We start from the raw sequence: 19,608 nt of genomic DNA, 5'->3' as shown, positions 1-19,608 counted from the left end.
ATCACACACAAAAATTAACTCAAAATGGATCATAAACATAAATGTAAGAGCTAAAACCTAAGACTTGTAAAAGAAAACATAGGAGTAAATGTTCATGACCTTGGAGCAGGCAATGATTTCTTGGATACAACACCAAAAGCATAAGTGATAAGCAAAAAAAATAGATTAACTGGGCATCATCAAAATTAAAACCCTTTTTGCTTCAAATGGTGACCTCAACCAAGTAAGTGAAAAGACCACCTGAAGAATGGGAGGAAATATTTACACATTATATATCTAATAAGGGACTAGTGTCCAAAATATATAAAGAACTCTTAAAAGTCAACAATATAAAAACAACTCAATTAAAATATGAGCAAAGGATTTGAATAGATGCTTCTCCAAAGAAAATATACAAATAGCCAACAAGCACATGAAAAGATGTTCAGCATTATTAGCCACCAGGGAAATGTAAATCAAAACCACAATGAAATACCATTTCATACCTACTAGTATGGCTCTAATCAAAAAGATAGACAGTAACAAGTGTTGGTGAGGATGTGGAAAATTGGAACCTTCATACTTTGCCGGTAAGAATATAAAATGGTACAGCTACTTTGCAAAACAGTCTGGCAGTTCCTTAAACAATTAAACATAAAGTTTATGACCCAGCAATTCCACTCCTAGGTATATACCCAAGATAAGTAAAAACATATGACATATGTCCACACAAAATTTTATACACAAATATTCATAGTGGCATTCTTCATAACAGCCAAAAATGAAAGCCATCCGAATCTCCACCAACTGATGAATGGATAAACAAAATGTAGTATAACCATATAATGGAGTATTGCATAGCAATAAGAAGAAATTAAGTACCAATAAATGTTATAACATGAATGAACAACAGAAACATGCAAAATTAAGAAGCCAATCACAAAAGACCATATATTGTATGATTCCATTTATATGAAATGTCCAAAATAGACAAATGTATAAAGACAAAAGGTAGATTAGTGGTTGCCTAGTGTTAGGGTGTTGTGGGGGGGATGGGATGTGACTGTAGGATGGGAAGTGACTGCTAATCAGTATGGAGCTTCTTTTTGGGGTGATAAAAATGTTCTAAAATTAGATAGTGGTGATGGTTGCACAACTCTATAAAAATACTAAAATCCATTGATTTTTTACACTTTATTATTTTTTTTAAGTAGGCTCCATGTCCAACATGGGGCTTGAACTCACGACCCTGAGATTATGAGTCACATGCTCTACAGAATGGGCCAGCCAGGTGCCCCAATTTGTATACTTTAAATGCCTGAATTATATTGTATGTAAGTGATACCGCAATAAAACTGTTAAAAAAAGAAAGAAAGAAAGGAACCAAGGCACAAAGAAGTGACTTACTTAGGGTCACAGAAAGTCAGAAATAGCTGCAGAAAACAAATTCAGATAATTTGACTCCCAAACTCTCTCACAGGATAATGTTAACCTGAAGATATCAGCTAAATCTTTCCAATAACAACATTTTGGAAGGAAGAACAAGAGAAGGCTAAAATCTAGGCCTACGGGGGCAGTAAGCCAAAAATCCAAGAATCAAGTTAATTTGAGCCACAGAGAATGGCAAAGCATTAGGAATGGGAAGCACCAGGTACCTGTGAAAGTAAGTACAAGTAGGGGTGAAAACAAGAAGATAAGGTGAAAGCCTTCATAAAGAACACTTAGAACCCTAGACCTTCTCCTTTATACCACAGGGCTGGCAATAACTCCTTCTCTAACCCCCCAAAAAGTAAAAGTTTAAGTCATATAATGGCTAACTCACAGAGGATCTGGATCTAGTAACACCAGGCCTGGCATGGGGGGGCAAAGTGTCACCTGAGAAAGGGACCATGGGAAAGTGTACATATGGATTGGTGAAACTACCAATACCTTTCCCCACTCAGCAACCAGAATATAAGCAGAGGGGCTTATACCTCTTGGGCAGAAAACTAGATGATTCATCTCTGGAGAAACTGAGTAGCCTGAGAAAAAAGAGTTTCAGTTACTGACATGTGACTATAATCTATAGGTACTGATAATAAAGCCCACTGGTCCAAAAGCCCTGGCTATATTTGCTATGTTCTCAATCCATTTCTTAAAATTCAAATTTAAGTATCATTTTCTGTATTTTCTAAAATCTCATTAAGCTTTATGTTTATAATTAGAACAAAATATTGAAATAAAGAATGAACAGGGGCGCCTAGATGGCTCAGTAGGAAGAGCGTGCAACCCTTGATCTTGGGATTGCAAGTTCGAGTCGCATGTTGGGTGTAGAGGTTACTAAAGAAAATAAATAAACTTAAAAAATTTAAAAAAAAAGAATGAATAAGAGTCTTTGGAAATTCTGAATTCTCACAATAATAAGGATCACAAATTTGGCTTCAAATTTGGTAGCAATTAACTTCTCCTCCCCAACTTTTTATTTTAAAAGTTTTCAAACCTACAGAAAAGTTAAAAGAATAATAATGCCAACTGACATTCACAACTGTCAATACTTGCTTTAACTCTTTATAATATGGACACCACACACTTTTTTGTGCCTGAACACATTTCAAAATTAAGTTGCAGCTATTATGATACTTCATCTCTAAATGCATCAGCATGTACTTCTTAAGAACAAGGACATTCTTCTACATGACCTCACCATTACCACACCCAAGAACTTTAAAAGTGACAAAGTACAATAATACACAGTTCTATTCGAATGTCTCCAATTGTTCCAAACATGTCTTTTCAGATGGTGCAAGATTCTGGATTTTTAGTAAGCTTATAGAATTGCATAACCCATCACCACAATCAATATTAAAACACTTCCATCACCTCAAAAAGAAACCTTATTCCCTTTAGCAGTCATCCTCTACTTCTTTCAGCCCTAGGCAACCATTAATTTCTGTTGTCTCTATAGATTTATATATTCTGAACATTTCATAAAAATAGAATCTGATATGATATTTTACAACTGGCTTCTTTCACTTAGCATAATGTTTTCAAGATGCATCCATGTTGTACCATGTGTCCTTTTTATTTCTGAATAATATTCCATTATAAGGCTATACCACATTTTACTTATTCATTCAACAGCTGATGGACCCAATCAACAAATAAGGAACTCAGAGGAAAATGAAGCAATACAGGAAGAAGAAAATCTCAGAAATCTTTAATACTCTAAGATAACAGAAGCTACTGTATCTATTACACAAAAACAAAGTAATTTTAAAAGTGAATATTCAGAGGAGACCAAGAATCTCTTGTCACTTAAAATTATGACAGGAATAATTAAAAATTCAATAGAAATGTTAGAAGATAAACTCGAGGAAATTTCCCAGAAGGTAAAACAAAACATAGAGAGATAGAAAAATCAGGGAGAAAGTATTTTTCCTAGGAAATCAGAGGATCAATTCAAGGGGGTCCAATATCCAAATAATATGAGTTCTAGAAAAAAAAGGGAGGGAAATTTTCAAAGAAATATTATGAGAATAATAATCTGAACTGAAAGACATGAGCTTCCAGATTCAAAGGGTCCACTGGCTTCTAATACTAAAATGAAAAATAGCCCACACTAATGTGTATCATCATGAATTTTAGGAACTTAGAATAGGGGCACCTGGGTGGCTGAGCTGTTAAGCGTCTGCCTTTGGCTCAGGTCATGATCCTGGGGTCCTGGGATTGAGCCCTGCATCGGGCTCCCTGCTCGGTGGGGAGCCTGCTTCTCCCTCTCCCACTCCCCCTACTTGTGTTCCCTCTCTTGCTGTGTCTCTCTCTGTCAAATAAATAAATAAAATCTTAAAAAAAAAGAAAGAACTAAGAATAAAGTGAAGATTCTCCAGAAAGGAAAACAAGTGACAATGCTCAGTATCAATACTGGAAGCTCTAAGACAGGGAACATTACCTCTGAAATTCTGAAGGAAAATGATTTTCACCCTAAACTGCTGTACTCAGTGAAAGTATCAGTTCATAGACAGTGAAGCCAATATCTTTTCAGACACGCAGGGTATCATAAATTAATTTCCTATGCTCCCTTTCTTAATGTACTCCAAGAAAAGGAAGGGAAAAGACATGGAATTTGAAAGACAGAGGATCTACTCCAGAAGGAAGGTGAAGGGACTCCCTAGGCTGAGGGTAAATGCAGATTCCAGGGTCAGAGATGGGCAGCAGGGCTCTTGGAAAGAAGCAGGATGACAAAGGGTTCTGTCTGGAAGGGACAGCTCCAAGGGAAAACAAAAGGAGTAAGTCACCTCATGTGTCAGAACCGGCCAAGAAAAGATGTAGGGTTCCATTAAAGAGTCCAGGCTTGAAACAGTTAATAGGTATATAGAAAACAAAGCAAACAAAAGTACAAATTATTACTCCTAGGAAAACAAAAAGTTGTATAAGAAAAAAACTTAATTGTAGCGTACTATGTGGCTCAGCTAAAATAATATCAATATAAGTAGATATTAATCTGATAAAAATGATGATTTAGCTATATTGGGAAGATGGGGAAGGGAAAAAGTATTTGGGGACAGAGGAATTACAAGAATATTAAATCATGTCTTCCACTGTAAGAAGTCGAAAGATAATATAAAAAATAAGAAAGAATAATATATGCATGTAATTTAAACATATAATGGTAATTACCAGGAAGAAATGAAATTGGTTGCCACTGAGTGGGAGGAAGACACTGTTTCTTACAATGTCTTATAACACTTTGGTTTTCTAATTATGCATTTGTATTCATAATTAAAAAATTACATTTTCTGAAACGCCTGGCATATAGTAAATGCTCAAAATATAAAACACAATAGGGACTCTTACTCTGTTACTTAAGTACCATTTACAAACATAGACCAGTTATCTTCAGTGAGTCTCTTTTCAAGTATTTCCCCCCAATACTTATGTTTGAAGATTACAATTACAAGAACTATACTTCATAGGCAATGGCTCTTCCATTCTTCAACTACTCTGATAAGAAGTACCTGGTCCTCAGTAAGATTCTCAGCATCCCAGTTGCTACAACGAAGCAGAAGGGACTTGTCAAGTGGAAAGTTCAAAACCGTCTCAGCAAGTGATTTCAGGCTGAGCCCATTACAGAGCAAATTGTTTCTATAAGAAATAAGTAAGTGATGTATCAAAAATGGGCAAAAGAAGAACAGGCAAATCAAAAAAGACATTTAAATGGCCAATACACAGATGGCAGACACTTAAACTCACTAGACATCAAACGAAATAAAATGAAAATTATAAATAATTTATCTATCAGATTGCAAAGATTTAAAAAAAATAACTATATCTACTATTGGTGGAGCATGAAGAATCAGTCTAATCTAAAATTCGTGAACAGTCCGTTTTTATAAGCTTTATTGAAAATAGTTTAACAATAAAGAGCTTTCAAAAGTTTGAACATGAAAATTCTCTGATTCAAGAATTCCACTTCTAGGAATTTATCCTAAGGACAAATGCACATAAAATGATCTTCACTGCAGTACCATTTATAGGAGCAAAGAATTAGAAACAACCTAAATGCCCATCAACAAAAGGCTGGTTAAATATCTATGCAATTAAATTCCATACAGCTATTAAAAATAAGGATGTGGATGGGGCACCTGGGTGGCTGAGTCGGTTAAGCATCTGACTCTTGGTTTTGGCTCAGGTCATGATCTCCTGGGTCCTGGGATGGAGTCCCACACCTCTGCTGCCCTGCTGGGCTCCATGTTCAGCCAGCAGTCCACTTAATGATTCTCTCCCTCTGCCCCTGCCCCCCACTCATATGAATGCTCCCTCTTTTGCTCTCTAAAATAAATAAATAAATCTTAAAAAAAAAAAATAAGGATGTGGATCTATATTGATGTGAAGAGATGTCCATGACGTATTAGTTAAGTAAAAAGAGACTGTGGGAGAAAACATATGTTGTGGTCCCTTTATGTTAATATATATACCACATTCCAGATGTATGTGTGTGAGTCTAGTTATGAGAGAGACAAAGCACAAAGAGATAACTAGAAAGATATCAATCACATGTTAGTGATATTATCTCTGGGTATGGGATTTGTGGTGATTATCTATCTTCTTTATATGTTTCTACATTTGCATTGGCTAGTATTCATGTAATTACTTTTCAAATTTGAAAACTGAAGGTACAAAAAACAACAACCTTTCTGCCCTTCAAACACTTTCTGATTAAAATACCTGCAGGGTGGCGGAAAAAATTAATTTGTCCAAGGTTCAGAGATTCCAAACAAGAAATAAATGTGAAATTAAGAACACATTGGTCTAGGGGCGCCTGGGTGGCTCAGTTGGTTAAGCGACTGCCTTCGGCTCAGGTCATGATCCTGGAGTTCCGGGATCGAGTCCCACATCAGGCTCCCTGCTCAGCAGGGAGTCTGCTTCTCCCTCTGACCCTCCCCACTCTCGTGTGCTCTCTCTCTCTCTCTCTCTCATTCTCTCTCTTTCAAATAAATAAATAAAATCTTAAAAAAAAAAAAAAAAAAAAGAACACATTGGTCTACATAAGTGGAGCTGACTTCCTGGCTACCAAGTGAGAGACTAGAAGTTTTAGAACAGGAAGCTTAGAGGTGGGGGTTCACATCAGGGTTACTTAAGCAAGCAGGACTCCCTCAGGTACTGTAGGAAATGAAATCATTATAATGATGAAGAAAAGGAAGTCTTTCCCTACAAAAACCAGCAGTAATTGATGGATTTCATTACCCCCAAAAGGCAGTACTGACTAAAAAGTAAAAACAGGTCCAGACATACTTAGGGAAAAATACATAATGTCTTGGTTCAATTAATGAAAATTAAGGCTTTGGGAGACAAAAAAAACTCTCTTCTGTTTTGTTGGAAATTATAAAAGTAATGAATGCTTATTATTAAAAGTTCAGACAACAGGAAAGCATCACAGGTGAAAAGTAAAAGCCTATCGCCCCATACTTCCACTCCTAAGGAATAATGACTCCTAACAGTAGGCTGTGGCCCCTCCAGACCTTTTCTTTTTTTTTTTTAATTTAATTTAATTTTATTGTGTTATGTTAGTCACCATACAGTACATCATTAGTTTTTTGTTTTTTGTTTTTAAAGATTTTATTTATTTATTTGACAGAGAGAGACACGGCGAGAGAGGGAACACAAGCAGGGGGAGCAGGAGAGGGAGAAGCAGGCCTCCCGCCAAGCAGGGAGCCCGATGCGGGGCTCGATCCCAGGACGCTGGGATCACAACCTGAGCCGAAGGCAGACGCTTAATGACTGAGCCACCCAGGCGCCCCAACATCATTGGTTTTTGATGTAGTGTTCCATGATTCACTGTCTTCGTATAACACCCAGTGCTCCATGCAGTACATGCCCTCCTTAATACCCATCACCGGGCTAACCCATCCCCCCACCCCCCTCTCCAGACCTTTTCTATGCACAAATAGATAAACTGATGGTTAAGCAGAGGAGGAGATAACGTTTTTGGTATCTGTTCTGGTTTTTGCTCTGCAAGGTGCTGTATTACTTAATATATCAGATACTTCCATTCATGATAAGTATAAATGTACTTATTTCATTCTTTTTTTTTTTTTAAAGATTTTATTTATTTATTTGACAGAGACACAGCAAGAGAGGGAACACAAGTAGGGGAAGTGGGAGAGGGAGAAACAGGCTTCCCGCCGAGCAAGGAGCCCGATGCGGGCTCAATCCCAGGACCCCAGGATCATGACCTGAGCCAAAGGCAGACGCTTAACGACTGAGCCACCCAGGCACCCCTATTTCATTCTTTTTAATAGCTGTATAATTTTTCAAGCATGGCTGTTCTTTAATTCTTGAAATCATTACCCTCGTTGAAGGACAGTACTTAATTTTTAAGCTACTTGATTCCATTTAGGTCATTAGTCTTTTTTTAAACATCGTATTTGGAAAGGTTGCACGTTTCTTGAGAATTAATTAAAAACAAGATGCCACCTTTGCCGTTTCAATTCAATAGGAAAGATTCCAAAGTCATATACAACAATCTCTATAATAAATTACCTTTGGTTAACATATAACACAAAATATAAAGAGTAAGAAGAAAAGCATTACCAAAAAATGTGCTCCTCCCAATGTCAATTGAAAGTAACTACTTATGGCAAATGTCAGGAGCAACCTATAGCTAATAGAGCGAAGTATAATCCTTGCACTATAACGTCAAATCTCTTAAACTATAATGGCAAAAACTTCTAATTTTACTACTAAAGTGTTCAACAATAAAATAATAATTTTTAAAATGTTTTTAAAAATCTCATTAAACACGGAAAGGCCCAATAAATACTTCATTCTTATTTCTAGAGAAGTTCATGGTAATATTCAGCTTTGGCCAAATTCTTATTTTGATGCGTGGTCATTCTGCGCTTAGTGAAATGGAGAATTCATGCACCTCTCATTTCTATCTATTCCCGGAGAGGACTGTAATTGCACAGAAGAGATTTGGAAGGACGCGCTGATCGATGAGGGCTCTGAGGGAGGTGGTGACAATGACGACAATGACGAGGACATTAGTAAGAGCCAAACACAGCAGTACACTGCACTGTCTCTGGGTGACACACTCTTTCCAAGTTCTTCACGCAGTTTAACTCTTGCAATCCACACACCAATCCTGGGAGGCGGGAACCTAATTATTGCTGCAGATTAGGGAAGTGAGGGACAGCCACCGCACAGCTCACTCCAGGGTCAACTCTTAGCTCCTACACCCACCGCCTCTAACAGAAGAGAGTGACAGCGGACACCTCTGGGGAGGTGGTGCCCAGCGGGAGGGTGGGGGGGGAAGGCCTGGTGAAAGGTGCCTGTTGGGGTGACACTCCAAATACTTTCACAGATTTAAATTTTTCTTACAGTAAATATGTCAATGTATTTCTTGAAAACGCTTGATAAGCGTTGTATTTACATAAGACAAACTACTAAACTAAAATAAAATTCCATTTTATACTAAAAAATGGTAAGAAGAGATTTTTTTTTAAGTTTTTTGTGTTTTTTTTTTTTAAGATTTTATTTATTTATCTGACAGAGAGAGAGAGAGAGAACAAGTAGGCAGAGAGACAGGCAGAGGGAGAGGGAGAAGCAGGCTGCCCGCTAGCAGGGAGCCCGATGCGGGGCTCAATCCCAGGACCCTGGGATCATGACCTAAGCCGAAGGCAGCCACTTAACCAGCTGAGCCACCCAGGCGCCCCGGTAAGAAGAGATTTTAATCAGGCCTTCTCTTAGTTTATCAAATCCTCTGAACTTTTAATGTCAGTGTCATTTGAGGTAGGGAGAGAGGCTATCTCACTCCACATTATTAAAATGAGGACACACACACACACACACACACACACACACAGGCACACATGAGAAGGTCATTGCCACTCCCTGAAAAACAAGTTAGAATAGAATTTCTGTAAGAATAGAATTCCAAGGAAAAGGGAAATCTCTCTTTCTCCCAGTAACGCATTAGTCTACCACTACTTTTGGCCTAAAGCAGGGTTTGCAGACTCAAATGTTTATCAGGAGGAGTTGGGGTTACAGTGGATGGGAGAGGTGGGGACTCTGGCGATTGAACAGAGCATGGGCATCTAAAGACACATACCTCTCCCCAGCAATTGTTACCATCTAGAACCCCTGACCTTGCTTAGTCAAATCATCTGATTTTTCAGACGCCCCAAATACAGACTTTTACATCAAATCTTCTGGATTTAAACTAAAAATTCCCAAAAATATCATACGGGGAGCGGCGCCTGGGTGAAGCATCTGCCTTCAGCTCAGGTCATGATCCCAGGGTCCTGGGATGGAGCCCCGCCTCGGGCTCCCTGCTCAGCGGGAAGCCTGCTTCTCCCTCTCCCACTCCCCCTGCTTGTGTTCCCTTTCTCACTACCTCTCTGTCAAATAAATAAAAATAAAATCTTTAAAAATATATATATATCATATGGGGAAAAAATCAATAAAAGCAAAATCAAAATGTGAAGCCCTAATTTAGCCAGTGGTGCCATCAGTTTACAACCTGTAGCTTATGGAGACACCTTATCGACGTTTCATCTAAGAAGACCAATCCTAGGTAACTAAAGTTTTCTCAGAAGCTGGAATATTTCCTCACAAATTTATATGCATCTCAGAAGCCTCTAGGCTTCTAAAAAATTTTGGATGCTTCCTTACTGTTCTCAGTACTCCACAAATCTTGCTAAGATATTTGCCCCACAGCTCCAGGAACCCCAGCATTCATACAACCCTACCTCTGCCTCATGGCTAGGTACCGGAGGTCCAGGCACCCCTTAACCACGAGGCCGTAGTCCTGCAGAAGCTTGCTGGCATCTTCTGAACATGCTACTCCAACTTTTAAAATAGTGCCATCTGCCAAAATGTCCAACAAAGTTTTTGGTAGTGTTTTTCCTCCACAGATCAGCTTTGGCAAGCGAACTAAGACACAGAAGCCACTTGGGGAGGCCATTTGAAGGAGTGACAGAGGGCTGGCTTTGCCTTCCGAATTCACCTGCAACAGAGGAAAACAGGGAAACAGGTCATGCCCTACCACAGCACCAAGTACAACATGAAACTGGCAAAAAAAGTCTAAGAGGGACATCCTTAACTTCCCAAAGGAAGCGGCTGACCAAATTTTGGTTCAAATAGAAGGATGAGCCTATGCTAACAAATGCAATGGACTCTGTGAAGCAGCAACCTAAACAAATGTGAGCAGTCCAGAAAGAGTGACACAGAGGAGAGCTGGCTGAGTCATGTGAAACGTGCTGGTTTTAAAAGTCTAAGTGAAGGGGCGCCTGGGTGGCTCAGTCGTTAAGCGTCTGCCTTCGGCTCAGGTCACGATCCCAGCGTCCTGGGATCGAGCCCCACATCGGGCTCCCTGCTCAGCAGGAAGCCTGCTTCTCCCTCTCCCACTCCCCCTGCTATGTTCCTTCTCTCGCTTTGTCTCTCTCTGTCAAATAAATAAATAAAATTCTTTAAAAAAATAAAAAATAAAAAAATAATAAAAGTCTAAGTGAAAAAAGGCTAAGGAGTAGAGTGCCAAATGATAAATACATACTTTTCATTATCCAGACTCTCCAACATGCGTGCTAGGAATGCTACTCATTTACCATATCGTTACTGCCTCAAGATCCAATTTTTGACAACAGGTAGAAAATACAGTACTATAAGTAAGTGGTACCTGCCAATAAAATAAATCCTGGTAGCACAAAATGCTTTCTCAGCATTTTATGATCACAAATGGTGTTCACTAAGGAAAAAAAAGGTATATTGAGCATAAGCTAGGATCCTTATATCTTGAGAAGAAAATCACTTCATATATTAACTGATTTAGTTTTAGGGCGCTTGGGTGGCTCAGTTGGTTAAGCGTCTTCGGCTCAGGTCATGATCCCAGGGTCCTGGGATCCAGTCCCACATGGGGCTCCCTGCTCAGTGGGGAGCCTGCTTCTCCCTCTCCTCCCTGCTCGTGCTCTCTCTCACTATCTCTGTCGTTATCTCTCTCTCAAACTGACTTAATCTTTTTGAGGTAACAGATAAGTTGGAGAAAAAAGCTGAAAGCTAAGAAATTATTCCCAGAAAAATTCACTTGCAAAGTTCACATTAAAGAAAGATCCTCGGGCGCCTGGGTGGCTCAGTTGGTTGGGCGACTGCCTTCGGCTCAGGTCATGATCCTGGAGTCCCGGGATCGAGTCCCACATCGGGCTCCCTGCTCAGCGGGGGGTCTGCTTCTCCCTGTGCCCTCTTCCCTCTCATGCTCTCTGTCTCTCATTCTCTCTCTCTCAAATAAATAAATAAAATCTTTAAAAAAAAAAAAAAGAAAGATCCTCTAAAGCTATCTCACGGAACCCAAGTTAAACATCCAAGAAATCCCAATCCTCATTTTTTGGGAGAAGAAATTTAGGACCTACATGTGAAGCAGTTTGCCTACACATGCAGGCATAATGACAAAGTTAGGACTAGTACCAAAATTCCCTGATCTAGGGCGTCTGGGTGGCTCAGTTGGTTGAGCAGCTGCCTTCGGCTCAGGTCATGATCCCGGAGTCCTGGGATTGAGTCCCACATCGGGCTCCCGGCTCAGCGGGGAGCCTGCTTCTCCCTCTGACCCTCTCCCCTCTCATGCTGTTTCTCTGTCTCTCTCTCTTTCTCTCAAATAAATAAATAAATAAAATCTTAAAAAAAAAAAAAATTCCCTGATCTAGAAGGGCAGTTCTCAACCGAGATTCATTTGCACCCCTTCCACTACCCCAGGGAATATGGCAACATCTGGAGAAATTTTTGGTTGTCACAAGTTGGGAGATGAGGTGCACAAGTATCTAACTGGTAGAGGTCAGACTGCCAATAAACATCCTACAACGTACAGGATAGCCGCTCACGACAACGAATCACCTGCCCCAGCTATTTACAGTGGGGAACCCCACTCTGGGCAGTGTGGTGCTCTCACTACCACGGATCATCATGCCAGGCCCTGTGCCACGCGCCACTGTGGCTATAAACTTACGCAAGAGATGGAACGTGACTCAGGGATTACAGCCTTATTGGTAGAGTACAATACACACAAGCTCACACCATCAGAAATGACATGGTAAATACCAAAGGAGTGGTTCAAACAAAGTGTTACAAGTAACCCGAGGTAGGATATTTCATAGCTGAGATGACCAAAACCACAGAGAGGAGATAGTCACAGAGCTGCTGTTAGAAACAAAACTCAGAGAGCCCTCGTCTTTGACTTCTACTTCACGAACTCATAAAAAAATGTCTGGGACATACATACATATATAAATATGTATTTATATATTATAAACATGTAGTACTATTTGTAGTACTATATTAACATGTTATAGACATTACTAAACATACACAAAAGTAAAAACTTTTAATGAATGATGCCATCAAAAATCATAGACAAAATTTCTAACACTTTTTCCGTATTTCAATGATTCACTTAGACAGCGATGATTTAGAATCTCCTTTCTGAGGGCCAGTGGATCATCCATTTTGGCTTCAGGAAGTCTAGAGCTGATAAAACTTTCTGGAAAAGCCCACAATTCTTTAAATGACCCCACGATGGCAGCAGAGAGTAAAGAATGATTTGGGACCATCTTCTGGGCTTTGAACAGATTAATGAGCAACCTTAGTCTATAGAGTTTATGGTATCAGTTAAATTTAGACCATGTCTTTGAGATACAAATGAGCTTGTCCTTTTCAAGTGACAGAATAAAGGCTTAATAAGCCTGGCAAGTAATAATAAGAGGATGAGAAAAAAAAAATAGGAGGATGGAAAGAGAACAGGAGACAAATCAGAGATGCTGAGAGAAGCCAGAGCACCTAAGTTCTTAAGTACAGATAAGTAATTAAGACACGTTGGTTTTATGCAAAGCAATGAAAGGGTTTTAAGCAGAGGACTGACATGGTCTGACTTTCATTTTTAAAAGTTCACTCTGGTTACTAAATGGAGGAGGGACTGTAGGTGCACAGGGGTCCAAGCAGGGAGGACAGTCAGGACGGTTCAACAAAGGTCCAGATGAGAGTCACGTGAGGCTTGGGCTAGGGAGGAAGCAGAGGAGATGTAGAGAACTAGATGGAGGCAACGTCTACTTTGGAGATAGCACTAGGTACTATTACTAGAAAGGGGTTAATGGAAAGGAAAAGGAAATAGACCTCCAGTAGGCCTGAAGCCTGGGCCTGCAGAACAATGCTCTTCGGAAAATAACCTTCACTTCATTCAATCTTTGTTGCACCAGTTATTTGCACCTGTTGATCAAGGATATCTGTAGCCAGAGACTCTAGAAAATATCAGGCAGGAGACAGGGGCCAGAAAGATTAACACCTCCATCCCCACCTTCCCAAGAGAAAGGCATGTTTTACCTTCTAAAACAGCAGAAACCTCATTTTGTACAAGTGATTTATGCATAATTGTACATTACCATGGGTAATTCAGCGGGGTCTGGAAACCCATACCTCTACCTCTATCTGGTAGCATGCTGTGTTATTTCCTGTTTCTGCAACTACTTCTCTGAATTTCTATATATTTTGCCATTGAAGAAACCCAGCATTCCATAACCGCCTGTTTGTGTCTGTTTTTTCCTTTTTCTTTTTTTCTTTTAAGATTTTATTTAGTTATTTGAGAGAGAGAGGGAGAGAGAGAGATACCAGCGGGGGTAGGGGCAGAGAGAGAGGGAGAAGTAGGCTCCCCGCCGAGCAGGGAGCCCCACATGGGGCTCGATCCCAGGATCCTGGAATCATGACCTGAGCCGAAGGCAGACGCTTAACTGAGGCACCCAGGCGCCCATGTGTCTGACTTTCAATCTTATCATTTCTCTTAGTTAGCCCTTTGGGGGTTGGATGTTTCCCTGATATTCATCTTAAAGGTGGAGAAGACTAAGGATAATACAGATTTAGGAAGAAAACTCAAGAGTTCTTTTAGGAACGTGTTAAGTTTGAGATGACTATTAGACACTGAAGGGAAGACATCAAGTAGGTAGGTGGATCTAAAAGGCTGGAGTTCTAATTTTGAGAGTCATCAGTGTATCAATGATATTTAAAGCTATAAAACAGATGAGCTCACTTAAGAGAAGAATGTAGATAGAGGACATAAATTAGTGGTCCATGGACACATCTGCTGATCCACAGACACATTTAATATTATTATTGTTTTAGTCTCCACGTCTTTAAAAACTTGCACCAAAATTTAAAAATTAGTAAAGTTCACATGTTTAAAAAATTTATATTCCAAGTTTCTCTGTAAAGAACTGGACAACCTGGCAACACTTGGCTTGACCTATATGGCAGCTTTCTCATTTTTTTAAGGCATGAATTCTTTAATTCACCATAATGTCTTCTCAACACTGAAGCCTGCCGCCCTCCCCACCACCCCAACCACCACCACCCCTCCCCACCCCTGCTTGAGATCATGACCTGAGCCAAAGTGGGACCCTTAAACTAATTGAGCCTCCCAGGCACCCCACCACTGTTTTTCTAATAGAAAGAAATATTTCTCAGGATCCATGTCTCTATTAAAGCTAGGAAAATAAAAGATCATAGAGGCCTTGTATTTAAAGAAAAAAAGGGAGGGAGCATATTTCTTTATGAAGTTTCAGAATATCTCTATATGCTCAAAAATGCAAACAATCACTCCACATCTTCATTTACATTTCCCATCTGGAACTTGTAGGCATATGAGTTTGCAATCCCTGGGGTAGAGAGAGAAGAGACCAAGCCTGAGCAACCTCGGTATTTAGATGTGAAGTAAAAGAGAGATCAGAAGACAAAAAAAGATTAAAGAACAGTATGACATAAGACAGGAGAGTGTGAAGACATGAAAACCAAGAAGAATGTCTTATGTAGGAACTATGCAGATGCTTTTGAGAGCTAGAATAGCACGAGTCCACACAAGTGTCTGCTGGATTGAAAACAAGAAAGCCATCAACTTGATCAATTCCAGTAGCGTAGTCTAGTAGGTCAGATTAAAGTAGTTTGAAGAACTAATAGAGAATAGCAAATTATACCCAATCAAGTAGAAGAAAAAAATGAGAGAGCAGATACCAGTGAAAGAGAACACACACATACAATAACGAAGATCAACAAAGTGAGTAGTTGGTTTTCTGAAAAGACTAATAAAATTGATAAGCCCATAGAAGGAGTAATCAAGAAAAAGAGAGAAACACAAATAAGTGATGTCAAGAATGAAAAGGGAGGACACCTGGGTGGCTCGGTCAGTTAAGCGTCTGCCTTTAGCTCAGGTCATGATCTCAGGATCCTGGGATCAAGTCCCGCATCAGGCTCCCTGCTCAGCGGGGAGCCTGCTTCTCCCTCCACTCATGTGCTCTCTCTCTCTCATATTAAAAAAAAAAGGGGGGGGGCACCTGGGTGGCTCAGTCATTAAGCGTCTGCCTTCGGCTCAGGTCATGATCTCAGGGTCCTGGGATCGAGCCCCACATCGGGCTCCCCGCTCTGCGGGAAGCCTGCTTCTCCCTCTCCCACTCCCCCTGCTTGTGTTCCCTCTCTCGCTGTGTCTCTCTCTGCCAAATAAATAAAATATTAAAAAAAAAAAAAAATGAATGAAAACGGAGGGGCACCTGGGTGGCTCAGTTGGTTAGGTCATGATCCCAGGGTCCTGGGATGAAGCCCCGCACAGAGCTCCCTCCTCAGTGAGGAGCCTGCTTCTCCCTCTCCCTCTGCTCCTCCCCCTCCCCACCCCCTGCAACGCGTACACCCCCTCCCCTCCATGCTCTCGGCTTGTGCTCTTGCACTCTTGCATGCTCTCTCTCTACTCTATCTCAAAAAAATAAATAAAATCCTTAAAAAAAAAAAAAGAAAAGGGAGCCATCCCTACATATCCTTCAGATTGGGGAAAAAAACTGTCTGAAGATATTATAAACAAGTATATGCCCGGGGTGCCTGGGTGGCTCAGTTGTTAAGCGTCTGCCTTCGGCTCAGGTCATGATCCCAGGGTCCTGGGATCGAGCCCCACGTCCGGTTCCCTGCTCTGCGGGAAGCCTGCTTCTCCCTCTCCCATTCCCCCTGCTTGTGTTCCCTCTCTCGCTGTGTCTCTGTCAAATAAATATATATAAAAAAATAAATAAAACAAAAAATCCTCTAAAAAGCATTAGCAAAATGAATTCAACAATGTATAAAAAGAATAAGACATCATGACCAAGTTGAATTTACTCCAGAAATTAAAAAATTAATGTATTTGGGCGCCTGGGTGGCTCAGTCGTTAAGCATCTGCCTTCAGCTCAGGTCATGATCCCGGGGTCCTGGGATCGAGGCCCACATCGGGCTCCCTGCTCCGCGGGAAGCCTGCTTCTCCCTCTCCCACTCCCCCGGCTTGTGTTCCCTCTCTCGCTCTCTCTCTGTCAAATAAATAAATTTAAAAAAAAAAAAAAAAAAAAAAATTAATGTATTTCACCACCACCACAGAATAAAGAAGAAAAACTTCATAGTCAGCTCAAGACACAGAAAAGGGCGCCTGGGTAGCTCAGTTGGTTATGCATCAGACTCTTGATTTCAGCTCAGGTCACGATCTCAGGGTCGTGAAATCGAGCCCTGCATCAGGCTCTGCACTGAGCAGGTAGCCTGCTTGAGGATTCTCTCTCTCCCTCTGCCCCTTCCCCCTTAAAAAACTGTTTAAAAAAAAATAATAAAAAAAAGAAATGCAGAAAAAGCACTTGATAAAATTCAACAACTATTCATAATAATAATAATTAAAAAAACCCTCCTAACAAACAAAGACTAGAATGCAATGTATTTAGGGGCCCCTGGGTTGCTCAGTTGTTAAGCGTCTGCCTTCGGCTCAGGTCATGATCCCAGGGTCCTGGGATCGAGCCCCACATTGGGCTCCCTGCTCAGCAGGGAACCTGCTTCTCCCTCTCTCACTCCCCTTGCTTGTGTTCCTTCTCTCACTTTGTCTCTCTGTCAAATAAATAAATAAAATCTTTAACAACAACAACAAAAAATCTTTAACAACAACAAAAAAAGAATGCAATGTATTTAATCTGGTAAAGAGATCTATAAACAAACCTATGGCAGATATCATATTCAATATGAAAATGTTGAAAGCTGTCATTGTGAGATAGGCAATGAGTCAAGGATACCTACTATCACCACTTCTACTAAACACGACACTGTGATCCTAGTCACTATGGTAAGATAGGAAAAGAAACAAAAAGTGTAAGGACTGGAAAGAAATAAAATCATCATTTCTCAAATGATATAACAGTGTACACAGAAATCCAAAGAATCTACAAGTGAGTAATTCGAATTAATGAGTTTAGTAAGGTTCCTTAATAAAAGAGAAATATATAAAAATCAACCGCATTTCTTTATACCAGAAACACAAAAAATTTTAAAGATTTCATTTATAATAGAATTTTTTTTTTTTAAAGATTTTATTTATTTGACAGAGAGAGACACAACGAGAGAGGGAACACAAACAGGGGGAGTGGGAGAGGGAGAAGCAGGCTTCCCACTGAGCAGGGAGCCCGATGTGGGGCTCGATCCCAGGACCCTGGGATCATGACCTGAGCTGAAGGCAGACACTTAACGACTGAGCCACCCAGGTGCCCCTACAATAGAATTTTTAAAATCACAGAAAACTATAAATAGATTTTTAGGAGAAATTAAAGATCTAAATAAATATTCTTAGATTAGAAAACTCAATATTATAAAAAGTTACTCCCCACAAACTGATCTATTGATGCAATACAATTTCAATCAAAATATAAAAAAAAAATTCTGTAGAACCTGAAAAGCAAAAATAAATAAATAAGGAAATGTAAAGGACCAAGACTAAGATATTCTGGAAAAAGAACAAGATGGCAAGAACTGCTGTCCCAGATATCAAGAGTCATCATAAAACAATAGTAACTAAGATAGTTTGTAATCATAGGTGCAAGAATAGAAAAACAGACTACCAGAGAGCCCAGAAACAGATTTTATATACAGACACTTGTTTTGTGGTAAAGTGGCATTGCTGAGCAGCAAAGAAAGGTTTATCTTCTCAATTCATGGTACTAGAACAACTGGATATCCATATGGGGAAAAAATGAAACTGGACTCTAACACACACACACACACACACACACACACACACACACACACGCATGCACGGACACACATCAATTTCAGGTGAACTGTAAATCTAAATGTGCAAGGTTAAAACCACAAAACTCCAAGAAAATAATACAGAAGAATATCTTTATGACTAGGAGTAGGACAAGACTTCTTATATACCATACAGAGCTTCTGATTATCAAAAGAGAACATTAAAAGAATGTAAAGATGGGGTCGCCTGCAGCAAAGGAAACAGTCAACAAAACCAAAGGACAACCGACAGAATGGGAGAAGATATTTGTAAATGACATATCAGATAAAGGGCTAGTATCCAAAATCTATAAAGAACTTACCAAACTCAACACCCAAGGAACAAATAATCCAGTCAAGAAATGGGCAGAAGACATGAACAGGCATTTCTGCAAAGAAGACATCCAAATAGCCAACAGACACATGAAAAAATGCTCCACATCACTCGACATCAGGGAAATACAAATCAAAACCTCAATGAGATACCACCTCACACCAGTCAGAATGGCTAAAATTAACAAGTCAGGAAACGACAGATGTTGGCAAGGATGCGGAGAAAGGGGAACCCTCCTACACTGTTGGTGGGAATGCAAGCTGGTGCAGCCACTCTGGAAAACAGGATGGAGGTTCCTCAAAAAGTTGAAAATAGAGCTACCCTACCACCCAGCAATTGCACTACTGGGTATTTACCCCAAAGATACAAATGTAGTAATCCGAAGGGGCAGGTGCACCCCAATGTTTATAGCAGCAATGTCCACAATAGCCAAACTATGGAAAGAACCTAGATGTCCATTAACAGATGAATGGATAAAGAAGATGTGGTATATATATATATATACAATGGAATATTATGCAGCCATCAAAAAATGAAATCTTGCCATTTGCAATGATGTGGATGGAACTAGAGGGTATTATGCTAAGCAAAATAAGTCAATCAGAGAAAGACAATTATCATATGATCTCACTGATATGAGGAATTTGAGAAGCAAGACAGAGGATCATATGGGAAGGGAGGGAAAAATGAAACAAGATGAAACCAGAGAGGGAGACAAACCGTAAGAGACTCTTAACCTC

General features: G+C 39.9%; 1 protein-coding gene across 6 annotated transcripts in view; it reads right to left on the bottom strand.

The window, feature by feature from the left end:
* The window catches only part of EXD2 (exonuclease 3'-5' domain containing 2), a 61,280-nt gene that overhangs the window by 22,481 nt on the left and 19,191 nt on the right, over window positions 1-19,608 (bottom strand). For all 6 annotated transcript variants that reach the window (XR_013440752.1, XR_013440751.1, XR_013440753.1 and 3 more), the window contains 2 exons: window positions 10,209-10,465; window positions 4,974-5,100 (listed from right to left, as the gene is read on the bottom strand). Coding sequence is in view for 3 of the 6 variants with exons in the window: in XM_036107225.2 (XP_035963118.1) it covers window positions 4,974-5,100; window positions 10,209-10,465 (384 nt within the window). In the remaining 3 variants the exon portion in view is untranslated. The remainder of the gene's footprint in view (window positions 1-4,973; window positions 5,101-10,208; window positions 10,466-19,608) is intronic.

Source organism: Halichoerus grypus, chromosome 8 (assembly GCF_964656455.1).
Source record: "Halichoerus grypus chromosome 8, mHalGry1.hap1.1, whole genome shotgun sequence".
Taxonomy (NCBI): domain Eukaryota; kingdom Metazoa; phylum Chordata; class Mammalia; order Carnivora; family Phocidae; genus Halichoerus; species Halichoerus grypus.
This window is presented reverse-complemented; position numbering and strand designations above follow the sequence as displayed.